The sequence below is a fragment of the Rhinatrema bivittatum genome, chromosome 16, assembly GCF_901001135.1.
Source record: "Rhinatrema bivittatum chromosome 16, aRhiBiv1.1, whole genome shotgun sequence".
Lineage (NCBI taxonomy): Eukaryota > Metazoa > Chordata > Amphibia > Gymnophiona > Rhinatrematidae > Rhinatrema > Rhinatrema bivittatum.
The window spans coordinates 65,763,792-65,778,061 of NC_042630.1; the positions used below are offsets into that span (position 1 = coordinate 65,763,792).

At 43.7% G+C, this 14,270-nt stretch overlaps 1 protein-coding gene across 1 annotated transcript in view; it reads right to left on the reverse strand.

Annotated features, from left to right (window-relative positions):
* Window positions 1–13,672, reverse strand: part of LOC115077794 (vomeronasal type-2 receptor 26-like) — a 65,771-nt gene extending 52,099 nt beyond the window's left edge. The window contains exon 1 of the mRNA XM_029580081.1: window positions 13,580–13,672. Coding sequence (XP_029435941.1) covers window positions 13,580–13,672 — 93 coding nt within the window. The remainder of the gene's footprint in view (window positions 1–13,579) is intronic.
* Window positions 13,673–14,270: the final 598 nt, after the last annotated feature.

Here is a 14,270-nt window from a genome sequence, read left to right on the forward strand (position 1 = left end):
TTTGTTAGGCCAACATGAAGTGAATTGCAGTAGTCCAATTGGTTCAAACCATTGCATGAACTATAGTGTGAGAATCCTCCTTTATAATGACATATTTGGCATTTTAAAAGTTAAGAAAATGAGGATTTCTACAATGCATTTAACTGGGGATGTAATGCAAAGTCAGAATCCAACATAAAATCCAGATTACAATTTTATTTGAAATAGAATAAACCTGCTCATCCAATTGTATATAACGCAAGTCAGCAGAGGTTTTATCCAGTTTGGTTTTTTTAATGTTCAGAATTAACTTATTAGGCTGAAACCACTCTCTTGATTTGCAAGTAGGGTGTGAAATAGAATATTACAGCCAAGTGATTTGATTTCACAGGAAAGGAACAACATTGAAAGCTAAGTACACGTGGTGTGGCTGTTTTTGAACAACAGACTGTGGGATAAGGAGAAGAGGTTTAATGTGAACGATATGATAAATTACAGCCTATTGGGTTGAATTGAAACAAGCTATCATTACCATTTTTAGAGATTGGAGGTTAGATATCATTTTGGATAAGCTTCATTTTCATTTTTAATTTTAGGTATAAAATAATTAAAAATTGGGATACAACTAGAATACAATTTAAATTTAAATTAAATTAAAAACAAATATGATAGGGAGGATGGAGGTTATGTGGACCAATGTTTATATAAGCATACAGGATGCTATAGGATAAAATCCCTTGAGTTTAAAAATCTGTTCTGAGGTCCCTTCCTCCTGTTCACAGAGCAGTGTGATGTGTGGGAATCATTATTTTGTATTAAGTTATATATAGATTCCGATCTCTGTTAGTTATTGACGCACAGGTCTGACTGCTGATCTATCTTGACTCACATTGAATAAGTTTATATTTCTCTCCCTCTACGATTCACCTGAGCGCTGTAACAGAAGCAAGGTAAATTCACCAGGAAACAGGGCAGCACACACTTTGGAGGGATTTGTGAAAGTACCCAGCCAGGTAAATAGCCCTTATCTAAAACCGTCCTTCTTAATGCATAGAGAGGAATGCTCCTTCTGTCACATGAAGCACAATTTAACCTTAATTAAAAGGAGACATTCAGAGGGGCAAGAAGAGAGCAGGGCAGGGAAACAATGCACACAGATTTTATTTATTCTACACAAAGATTTTACAGGTGAAAGGCCATGGATGATTTCTTATCAAATTAACCCCATAAAGTAATTAACCTTTGAAAATTAGGTCCATGGGAACAAAAGTGCCTAAGATCTTTGCATCTAAGCAGGCTCCTGAGAATTCTCCTGCATCACTCGCTACCTTTGGTAATCACTAAGACAAAGGCAGCAGATGAGAGGCAGAACCAAAGCAATGAATGGAGAAAATCTTAAATGCTGGTCCTGCCGACTATCATTTCTGGGTGTGCTATGGGGTAAATGCCACATGTGAGAGAGAGAATGATGTGGTCACATGAATCCTATGAAATGCCTTCTTATAAAGCAAACATTGTGCACCTTATATATTGCAGTCACTCACCCTTTCAGGTCACATTAAGATGAGAAACAACAATTTTTTTTCTAATTAAAAATAAAAAGCTACCTAGTGAGACACAAATAGACAGAAAACTACTTACACAGCGCATGAATGAGCAGCAGGGGGTGTTCTAAAAAATTGCAAAGGTATTGTGGAGAAATCAGACATCTGAATTATCCCACCTACAATCAAATCTCCACCACTGTAGTAAGTCTCGGCTGTTTTACCAAATGGGATACAGATAGGTGCGGGGCCTTTGTTTTGATTAACAGCTGGAGTGAACATCTGCACAGACACACTCTCTACTGGAAATGGGGGTTCCAGATCCATTTCCTTTTTAACAGGCTTTCTGTTCTGGCTCCAGTCCAGCCTATCTTTGTCTTGAATTAAGCACAAGTTGACTGTAGAGTGAGCAGAAGATATTTGAAGACTTTAAGAAAAAGATTTGCTATTTTCCAGCTCCTGTGAAACTGAGGATTTATTTCTACATCTGAATGGATGAGTATTCAGGCAGTTGCTATATGTAGCCTTAGTCCATGCTGCACTATACTTGCAGGGCAGGTGCAAATAAGGTACTCAGCTGTGATGATTCATTTGTTCACATCTCTTGTGTATTGGAGATAAAATTGTTAGATAAAATAATATAATTATTATCATTTCTCCAAAACTGAACATCAAAGCATGTTTTGCTCTAAAGCCTGTTTTGAATCCTGCAATCTTCTGGATTCTGTTTGTGACCTTGACACTGCAGGAGAGGACTGTGAGCTGTCACCCCAGAATGGCAGATTTTACAGAACTGTATCATGCAGTTACTTTAGAGGGTAGGCTTAAGGGACAAAATAAATCAGTTTCTTCTTTAAAATGCCATCTTTACCTCCATTCCTTCATCCACGCTCGTTCAGTCACACTTTATACGCTCACATTTGCATGTCTCAGTTTCTGGGTTACATTGACCTAGGCTTAGGTACATTTTTCAGATGTAAATTGAATTCTAACATTCCTAACTCACCCATATTGTATTTATTTATTTATTTATTTATTTATTTTAAGCATTTTATATACCGAGATATGTTGGGAACATCATCTTGGTTTACAGGTAACTCACCGTAGCAACAAGCTTCACAGAGGAACAGTCAAAGATAAAATAGGGTAAAAAACAAGAAACCGTTCAAATGGGATGACAATAAATAGGATAGTGGAAGGGTGGATGAGGGGGAAGTATTTACAGAATCATAAAATTGGGTAGAGGGAGTGGAAACAGGGTGAGGGGGAGACTTTACAAGTAATTACATGCAATTTACAATATATTCACTGGGGGAGGGAGAGAGGCAATTTACAATATATTCACTGGGGGAGAGAGAGAGGGGAGAGGGATGGGTGTTAGGAGTATGTGAGTGAGAGGAGCCAGGTCTTTAAATTTTGTTGAAATCTTTTAGGGCAGGTCTCGAGGCAAAGGCTTGGAGGCATTTTGTTCCACAGGGTGGGACCAGCTAAAGAGAGTGCACGCTCTTTGGTACACTTGAGCCTTACACTATTAGGCGAGGGAGTATGTAGTGTGGAAGAGTGTTGAAGTCTAATGGGTCTGTTTGAGGTACGGAATCGCAGATGTTCTTTGAACCATGGCATGCATGTCTGGATTATGAATTGTTTTGTGCATGATGGTGAGAGATTTGTATTTTATTCGGGCATGAATGGGTAGCCAGTGAAGGTGTTTGAGTAGTGGGGTAATGTGAATACTTGTGTGCATTGGTGAGGATGCGTGCTGCAGAGTTTTGGAGAATCTGCAGGGGTTGAATGGCGTATTGAGGAAGGCCAAGAAGAATTGCATTGCAATAATCAAGCTTGGATAAGATGGTGGCTTGTAGGACCATATGGAAGTCATATGTGAATAGGTGGGTGTTTTCCTGCCTGTAAATGTATTTTCATAGCGTGTTAATCAGTCAGTCAGTCCTTCTGGCCACATAGAAAAGAGTTTGTCTCAGGTGAAGGGAGGGTGAGGGCAGATTGGAAGCATTGAGGATAATACTTACAGGGGCAGCGAGTTACCTGGAAACTTTTGCAGGAAGGGTTTCCCACTGAATATACCCAGATAACTTTAATTGTATATGAGTAGACCTGCACTCCATCACAATCAGTCATATATAGCTAAGCTAAAACCCCACCCAAGAATGTCCCCTCACTACCGCGCGATTTGGCGTACTTTTGCTGGCGCATCAGGCGCAAGCAAAAGTACGCGGGATTTTAGTAGATACGTGCGTAGCCGTGCATATCCGCTAAATCCTGGATCGGCGCGCGCAAGGCCTTCGATTCCGTATAGCCGGCGCGCGCCAAGCCGCGCAGCCTACCCCCGTTCCCTCCGAGGCCGCTCCGAAATCGGAGCGGCCTCGGAGGGAACTTTCTTTTGCCCTCCCCTCACCTTCCCCTCCCTTCCCCTACCTAACCCACCCGCCCGGCCCTGTCTAACCCCCCCCCCTTACTTTTGTTGAGGGATTTACGCCTCCCGGAGGGAGACGTAAATCCCCGCGCGCCAGCGGGCCGCTAGCGTGCCAGCGGGCCGCTAGCACGCCGGACGCGACCTGGGGGCGGGTCCGGAGGGCGCGGCCACGCCCCCGGACCGTAACCACGCCCCCGAAATGCTCCCGAACGCCCCGAAAACGCCACGTGGATCGGGCCCGCCCCCCGACACGCCCCCCTCAGAAAACCCCGGGACTTACGCGAGTCCCGGGGCTCTGCGCGCGCCGGTAGGCCTATGTAAAATAGGCGCACCGGCGCGCAGGGCCCTGCTCGCCTAAATCCGCCCCTAAGGTTTTTCTCCCATTCTTTGTCTAAGCGGAAAATGCTTGGTAAATCTGGCCCTAAGACAGAAAATCCCTCATTTTTGGAGCTCTGTGTGGATACCTAGTAATTTAGGAAAGATTTTCAAAAACCCAGTGAATGGATAAGATTTCCAAATAGTTTTACTCGGTTAGCACTTACCTGGCTAAAAAGGCAGGTGACTATCTGGGTAAATGTAGCCAAAAACATTGAACTGGCTAGAGTTAGCAAACTTGGCTGAGTAGCACTAAAAGTCAACACTAGGATTGTATGTTGACTCGCACACAGGGACACTGCCATTTTATAAGTGCATGCACATATGCATGTACATTATAAAATAGCTTGGCCAAGCACACATGTGCACACAATTTTAAGTGTGTGCATGCCTAGCCACATAAATTGGGCATCTATCACATAAATCAGATTATTTTATAACCGATGCACATCCACACCATTGCCAGTTTCACCAGTTCATCCATCAGTTTGCTGTTAATCTGGTTAACTTAAATAACAACTTAAGGCAGTCTTCTTATAATTAAAAAAATCTATACATGCAGAGGAGTATGGAAGTTTATCAAAAAAGTAACTCAGAAAGCTAAATTTAAAAACACTGTGCAAACATATCTGAGATACTGGGATCAGATCTACGCCAACTGCCTGTAAAGTAGGAGAAAAAAAAGAAGTCAGGCAAATAGTCCTTTACCCTTTACCCGTTCTTATCTCTGTCTCGGCCATTTCCCCTTTGCCCTTATTTGGTATTACTTCTCGCATTTTCTCTGGTATCTATAACATTCCTGAGCCCTGAGCACACATCCACGTCCACCACACTGCTTGGTATCTGTGAGTTACATGGCACATAAGATTAGGGTCAGAGGCCTAGTATAAGGGTTGCTACTTCAATACTTCCTGAAACTTTTAAACTACATTTTCATATTATTCCTCATTGCCCAGTTCAGAATTGTCCACAAAACCATCCTGGTTTAATAGCCTACACTCCCCATAGTTACCCAGACAAATTGGGTGATTATTTTTTTAACGTTACACCTCCTCCATAGCAAAAGTAAACTTATGTAGCACTGGATCTGGGCACATGTGTAAGTATCTGTGTGTACATCTCTTGGCCCCACCCCAGAATTCCCATGCCCGGCCCAGACCATGCCCAAACCCCACCCCTTTTTGAAATCAAGTGAGATATGCCTGCGGTGGGAGATGTCTGCATCTGGGCAGCTTTTAACATTTGCTGGGTGTGTGTAAGCCTGACTGTTAGGATTCTGTAGGAAAGTTGGTATGTGAATCCTTGGGCCGCAATGAGAGGTTTGAGTCCCACTGTCGCTCCTTGTGACCCTGGGCAAGTCACGTTACCCTCCATTGCCTCAGGTACAAACTTAGATTGTAAGCCCTCTGGGGATAGGGAAATACCTACAGTACCTGAATGTATTTGAAGTGCTGAAAAAAGTGCAAAAAGCGAAATATAAATCTAAATAAATAAATAAAACTATAGAGCATGTCTCTGAAGATTTTGTTCATCATATTCTGGAACAACGCAGGTGCATTGCAGAGACCAAATGGCATGACCAGGTATTCAAAGTGGCCATTGTGAGTGTTAAAAGCAGTCTTCCACTCATCACCCTGGCGTATCCTAATCAGATTGTAGGCCCCTCTGAGGTCCAATTTGTTGAATATCTTGGCCCCCTGGAGCCTGTCAAACAGTTCTGAGATCAGTGGCAGGGGGTAGAGATCCTTCTGCGTGATTTCATTTAGGCCCCAGTAATCTATGCACAGCCGGAGGGAGCCGTCCTTTTTGCCTACAAAAAAGAACCCTGCTCCAGCAGGGGATTTAGGATGAATGAAACCTTTGGCTAGGTTTTCCTTGATTTATTCGGACAAGGCCATGGTTTCAGTTAAGGAAAGTGGGTAGACTCTTCCTCGAGGAGGCTCAGTACTGGGCAACAAATTAATTGTGCAACAAAAAGAGCGATGTGGAGGTAAGACGTCTGCAGCTTCCTTAGAAAATACATCCTGGAAGGAAGTATATGGTGATGGAAGCCCTGGGATACATGGCCATGAGACCAAACAAGGTATTGGAGATATGGTGTCTAAACATATTTTATCAATATCCTTCTCCGCTTGTGATGAGAAAATCAAAATATAAACGTCTTCCCAAAATCTCGTGCTCTCATCCACAAAAAAGTTCTAAATGAACTATCTTTTTTTATTTTCAATCAATTTTAATAAAATAAATTGAAGAAAGAGGTAAGTTTCATATTACTGGTGCATGCCTCCATGGCCTTGCGCCTTTCTTGTAGTATAATCATTAACTTGCCTCCTTCCTCCTTTTGTCCATTTTATTTATTTTGAAAATAGTTTTAATGAAAGGTGGAGATTATAAATTTAAAAACAATTTTTTTTTGATAAAAATATTTCATTAAAATTATTTTCAAAATAAATAAAATGGACAAAAGGAGGAAGGAGGCAAGTTAATGATTATACTACAAGAAAGGCGCAAGGCCGTGGAGGCATGCACCAGTAATATGAAGCTTACCTCTTTCTTCAATTTATTTTATTAAAATTGATTGAAAATAAAAAAAGATAGTTCATTTAGAACTTTTTTGTGGATGAGAGCATGAGATTTTGGTAAACATATTTTATGACAGTGGTCATCCCACTGGGAGAGTTGAAGGGTAGTCCAATCAAATTGTGGACTGTGTATTTTCATCCATGGCAATCCTAGAACCACTGGATGTATGGCCTTGCCCAAGATTAAAAAAGAAATAGTCTCCACATGCAAGGATCCTGTGCAAAGTCGAATAGGGATTGTGGTGAAGGCAACTTCGCTGGGTAGAGGCTTGCCATGGATAGAAAACAACAATGGCATAGGCATACAGATGGTGGGAATCCGTAGGTGTTCTACTAGTTGCCAGAGAACGAAATTTCCTCCAGCTCTGGTGTCTACTATTGCCAGGGTGTGAAATTCCTGGGTGTACAATTTAATACTGACAGGCAGAATCAGTGGAGGAGAAGGTGCGGTAAGGCCTAGGAGGAGTCCTCCAGCGGATCCTAGTCCTGGGAGTTTCCCAGATGGAAAGCACAGGAATGTACAGCATGACCTGATTGGCCACAATACATGCAGAGGCCGGCTTTCTGACGTTGTTGTTTCTCTTTTGCAGATAGGTGGCTACAGCCCATGTGCATAGGTTCCTCTTCCTCCATGTTAGATGTAGGAGTGACCCATGTAGAAAATGTAGAGTGAGCACGTGGAGCACTAGAAGCCACTCTCTTGGTTCCTATGATCTCCTGGGAACGTTCACGTAGATGACAGTCTATGTGACCAGCGAGGTCTATAAGGGCGTCCAAAGCCCCAGGGAGCTCTCATGCGGCCAACTTGTCCTTTATGCATGGGCTAAGACCTTCTAGGAATATGGCTTGCAGGTTGTCCAGATCCCAATGTAGTACTGACGAGAGAGTCAGAAACTCAATGATGTAATCAGTTAATGATCTGGAACCTTGCTGTAAATGCAAGAGCATTGATCCAGAGATGGCCTTTCACCCTGGGTCATCAAACACAGCTTTGAAGAGGACAAGGAAGCCCAGCAGGTCCTTAAGAATGGGATCTGTACGTTCCCAAAGGAGCAACACTCAGGCCAATGCTTTTTTGTCCAGGAAAGATATATGTAGTTTTGGAGACTACATCAGGAAAATATGCAGATTGTAGAGAAATGTGCATGTTGCACTGGTTCAAGAAGCCCCTACATAACAAGGGGTCACCTGCAAATCGAGGAGGTGCCGGCAAGGGCACAGGAGGCCGAAAGGGTGGTGCTTGTGTAATCAGATCAGGCTTGACAGGCGTGGGAATGGAATCCAGCCAACTATTCAATTGATTGATAGTGTTAGCCAAAGTCTCTGGGATCTTTTGTTGCTCCGTGATTCACTGGGCCAGGCCAGGGATGGCCTGAATTGCTGAGACTTGTGCCGGGGACATGGACTTGGTAATCTGTTAGGATTCTGTAAGAAAGTTGGTATGTGAACCCTTGGGCCACAGTGAGAGGTGATACCACCCATGGGAGAGGTGGAACTGCCCATGGGAACGGTGGTACCACCCACAGGAGAAGCCCAGAGAGCCTCACTGATGGGAGGCTTGGTCTCAGCTGTGGTCAGACACACAAGCAAGATAGAGTCTTTATTAAAGAGATAGAAGCACTGCCCATGGAACGGGTAGTGCCAGAGAAGAGATTACACAGACCCAGAGACTCAGGGTCAGTGTAATGGGAATACCCAGAGGGAATATCTCTGCAGCGTTGGTAGGGATCAATGAAGTAGGTACTCTAATAACATATCCTGTAGAGATGGTAGTGGCCCGCGAAGTGGGGTACACCAAAGGAGTTCTTGTAGAGTTGGTAGTGACTCGCGGGGCGGGGAACACTGAAGAAGTTCTTGTAGCAGTGGTAGTGGTCTGCAGGGTGAGGTATAATGAAGAAGTTCATGTAGTGATGGTAGTGGCCCATGGGGTGGGGCACACTAAACGAATGTCCTCTGTGAAGATGGTAGTGGCCCGCAGAGCATGGTATGCCGATGAAGGTCGACAGTAAGGCTGGTATTGATCCACAAGGCAGGGTGCACCAGCGAGGTCCTCAATAGCATAGTAAATGGCCGCGAGGGTATCTCTGAAGGGGTCCTCCATAGAGCAGATAAAGATCCGCAGAGCGGGGAACTCACAGAGGAGCAGAGCTGGTTCCAGGGAAACCCCAGAGAGAGGAGCAGACAGAGCTCCAGGCATCAGGCCCTCCAAGGAGTGGATAGCCAGGATGAGAGAGAGAGAGAGACCTCCGAGGAGCAGGTACCTGAGATGACCACGCTGGAAGAGAAACTGGAACGCAGGGTCATCAGGAAGCAAAGTGGAGTTAGCAAGGAAGAGACTCTTTGCCAAGTCATTCTTAGGAGGATCAGCTGGTTTAAATATCTGAGGGGAATGATGTCATTGAGAGGGGATGCCCCCAAGGTTCCTGCCATGATGTGGATAAGGCTGGCCCATGCACGCACACACCTAGAGTACTGATGGCAAGATGGCAGTCGGCGACATCCGTACCGACCAAGGAGGACTGGGAGCATCAGGCAGGTCATCGGCAGCAAGCGGTGGTTGCCAATCTTCCCCATGGAGTCAGAGAAGTAGAGAAGAAGGTGAGCAATAGTGGTCACAGCCGTCTGCGAACGACGGGCGTAACACTGACTTGTGCGCATCGCATAACTGATACATACACCAGGCTTTTTAAATCTAACTCATAGTCTTCCTTTAAAAAAAATTCAAATAATTCCTGATCACCCCTCCTTCTCAATGGCCAACTAATTAAAAAAATGTAAATGCTCCCCCTGACATCCCAGTCCTCCACCTTTCCTCCCATAGAGTAGCCATCTAGCCAATACAAAAATGCCAAAAAATGTCATCTTTTGGCACTGAGTTCTTTGTCACTCCTTGCCAACACAAACTAAAGAAATAAAACAAGATACAGTCAATCTTCTCTTCTAATCTTCCTTCTTCCCCTATCTAAAATAAATCCCCTGTTTGCAAAAGCCTACCCATCTGTACCCCTCCAGAACTCCCCAAAATCTCTTTAGTTAGTGTCAGCTGATAATGTTCTTGTCAAATTGACATGTGGATGGAGAGAATGGAGAGAATCCACCTGCTGGCTCTGGATGAAGTGAATTTGAAGAATTCTGGGGGATGAGGTGGTGAATATATTTAGGATGAGGAATGGATTAGATGGAGGGTTTGTCTCTCCCTCATTTCACTTCTTTAAATTCCCAAAAGGGAGGATAGAGGATCTGTGAGCTAGAGGGGGTACATTTGAATTGTTATTATCATGTGCTTGTTGAGATAGCAAGAGATAGAAAGATCAGGTTGCAGGTAAATTCACATATTTTATATCAGGTATCCAGAGGGAGGCAGGGGCATTGAGAGAACTTTTTTGTAAGAACATAAGAAATTGCCATGCTGGGTCAGACCAAGGGTCCATCAAGCCCAGCATCCTGTTTCCAAGAGGTCAAACCAGGCCAGAAGAACCTGGCAATTACCAAACACTAAGAAGATCCCATGCTACTGATGCAATTAATAGCAGTGGCTATTCCCTAAGTAAAATTGATTAATAGACGTTAATGGACTTTTCCTCCAAGAACATATCCAAAACATTTTTGAGCACATCTACAAAATACACTAACCACATTCTCTGGCAACAAATTCCAGAGCTTTATTGTGCGTTGAGTGAAAAATAATTTTCTCCGATTAGTCTTAAATGTTCTACTTGCTAACTTCATGGAATTCCCCCATTTATATTATTTGAAAGTGTAAATAACAGATTCACATCTACTCATTCAAGACCTCTCATGATCTTAAAGACCTCTATCATATCCCCCCTCAGCCGTCTCTTTAGTCAGTGTCAGCGATGGAGAAGGTACAGAGAAGGGCTACCAAAATGATAAGGGGAATGGAACAACTCCCCTATGAGGAAAGACTAAAGAGGTTAGGACTTTTCAGCTTGGAGAAGAGACGACTGAGGGGGGATATGATAGAGGTGTTTAAAATCATGAGAGGTCTAGAACGGGTAGATTGAATCGGTTATTTACTCTTTCGGATAGTAGAAAGACTAGGGGGCACTCCATGAAGTTAGCATGGGGCACATTTAAAACTAATCGGAGAAAGTTCTTTTTTACTCAACGCACAATTAAACTCTGGAATTTGTTGCCAGAGGATGTGGTTAGTGCAGTTAGTATAGCTGTGTTTAAAAAAGGATTGGATAAGCTCTTGGAGGAGAAGTTCATTACCTGCTATTAAGTTCACTTAGAGAATAGCCACTGCCATTAGCAATGGTTACATGGACTAGACTTAGTTTTTGGGTACTTGCCAGGTTCTTGTGGCCTGGATTGGCCACTGTTGTAAACAGGATGCTGGGCTTGATGGACCCTTGGTCTGATCCAGTATGGCATTTTCTTATGTTCTTATGTTCTTCTCCAAGCTGAACAGCCCTAACTCTTCAGTCTTTCATCATACGGGAGCTGTTTAATCCCCTTTATCATTGTGGTTGCCCTTCTCTGTACCTTCTCCATCACAACTATATCTTTTTTGAGATGTGGCGACCAGAATTGTACACAGTATTCAATGTGCGGTCTCACCATGGAGCGACATAGAGGCATTATGACATTTTCCGTTTTAGTAACCATTCCCTTCCTAATAATTCCTAACATTCTGTTGCTTTTATGACTACTGCAGCACCCTGAGCTGACGATTTTAAAGTATTATCCACTATGATGCCTAGATCTCTTTCTTGGTTGATAGCTCTTAATATGGAACCTAACATTGTGTAACTACAGCAAGGGTTATTTTTCCCTATATGCATCACCTTGCACTTATCCACATTAAATTTCATCTGCCATTTGCATGCCCAATCTTCCAGTCTTGCAAGGTCCTCCTGTAATATATCACAATCTGCTTGTGACTTAACTTCTCTGAATCATTTTGTATCATCCACAAATTTCATAATCTTCTAGTACTATAGAAAACTGGTGGAAATTGTACTCTAGTTCATCCTCTGTCTTCCCATAGTTTAAAGAGGCACTGTGTAAATTACAAAGTCAACATAGGTTGATATTGTAGATTTGGACTTGCGTAGTGGTTTTCTTATTTCTGAGAGCTCTTCATGTTCCTTTGTCTTCAGCTGAAGTGCATAAAATAGTCAATAATAAAATATAAAAGCGCTATGTGAAAATACAGTCTTAAAAACAATTAAGAAATCAATTAAAAGTGTACAAACTAAATAATAGTCTTTAAAATTGTGGTAAATTAAATTAAGAAAATGTAAGAATGTAACCAATGCCTGCTTTGAAAGCCTGCTCAAATAACCAGGTTTTGATCACTTTTTTAAACAGCTTAAAACAGCTTGAAATCTTAAATCCACTGGTAAAGTGTTCCAGTACCTGATCAGGAGTAGGCAACTGTAGCACTCAGGGTGGGACTCTTGGCCTGGTGCAGGGGAAGACGGTCCCCTTGATGGGACCAGGAGGAAGCTGCCACCAGGAGGCGGAGCACAAGAGGAGGTAGAGGCTAGCTGGAGCTTCACCACTGGAAACCAGAGGTCCCCCCGGGTGGAGCCCATAGGGACCCAGGTCGCTTGGTCTTAGATGGGCCTCAGAAGTTCTCCCTGAGAGAAAGTTCAAAGGTGTGCCCACCAAGAATAGGGACGGCAGGCAAGATGAATCACAGAGGGCCTGAATAGTGTCTGTGATGGCAAGGCTAGGAGCAAGGCCAGAATCAAGGAGGCATGGTCGAGAGTAGCAGAGGTCAGTTCCGAAGGTCAGTTCATGGATGGTCAGCCATATCAGGGTCAGTTCCAGAAGGTCAGTCCAAGGGTAGTCAAAGAGACGGGCAGAGGACGGGTTCCAGAAGTCAGATCAAGAGTAGTCGATGAGACAGCCTGAGGTCAAAGTCCAGGCAGCAGGAAATGTAGTCCAAAGGCAGGCAGAGGTCAGCACCAGAGAATCAGTCCGAGGGGTATTACCTGGAGAAACGTAGTACACAGACACTGGAACAAGACTGGAACAGAAGGATGCTGGAACAGGACTGGAACAGAAGGACACTTGAACAAGGTTGGAATAAGACTGGAACAAGACTGGAACAGGCGATGGGACAGTGGCAAACTTGTACAAAATAGTGTGAACCCGATTGCCAAGGCGAGGATCAGGGGTCTGAGCCCTGCTTTATATACTGGAGGGTGATGAACTCATCGAGGAGCGCCGGAACCGGAGTTCCTGCGCTTGGCCCTTTAAAGGAGGTGATGCTGGCCACACGCGCGCCTAGGGGCGGAGCAGAGGAGGAAGACATGGAGCTCCAGCGGGAGTGCTGGTATTAGGCCTGGTCAGTGGGGGGGTGTGCGGGGAAGCCAGGGATGCCGCGCCCTAGCAGCAGCAATGGAGGAGGTGAGTTTGGTACTTGTGGAGGGGGTAGTGAGGTGAGCAGGACCGGCCACAGTGCTCATGTGGCTGGAGCGTGCAACAGCAAACCTCTAGCCACGTGGGTTTTCAGAATATTCCCAATGCATATGCATGAGACAGATTCCCCGGATTAATGGGAATAGATTGATCCCTAAATCATGAAGGAGGCCACCCGCCCCTTCAGTTAAAGCTCTAATTACTCCTACAGCTGTTTTTACTATACTACTCACTAATCCAGAGAAGGCTCGACCCAGGGCATTAGAAAATACCTCCAGTTTCAGCAGCTCTTCCAGGATTAGTTCCCATTCACTAGTTGTTAATTCTATCATCTTCAGATGCTGCAAGAACTCATCCTCAGACATTAGCCAGAGCGAAGACACATTTTGCAATAATACATTCACATTTAGAAAATGAGTCAATAACATTTTTAACTCAGTGAATTGTATTGGCTTAAATTCCATATATTGTACAGTTTTGGTTGGCTGGGATCTAAGCAGATCATGCAGTGACTAGTTACAATATTCCCAGTTGAAACCCGCACTGTGCTTTTTCTGATTGAAGGATATAGGATCCATTGGGAAATTTCAAGAAAATCTCTACCAGTGGACCAGGATTCAGTTCCAAAGAGCAATCAGCCTCTCCTTCCAGTGTGAGGCAGGTATTATACACTTGCACCAGGGAATTACACACAGTTACAGGAACCTTGTGGCAACCCTGTGCTATAATCCAGTGATAACCAGCATTATTAATACACAAATGTGTTGGTTCAAAAATTGTAATTGTCTTAATTCATTTGTTGCTACCATGACTGCTTTCAATGTACTGTCCCCAATTTTGAATTTCCCAACATCTCTTCCATACTTATGTGGTGATAGGGAGAAAATTACGTCCAACCCCTTGTACTAACTTTGACCCTAAGGTCGCCCATGGTTCTTTTCTCATTTTATGTTTGGTGACCTG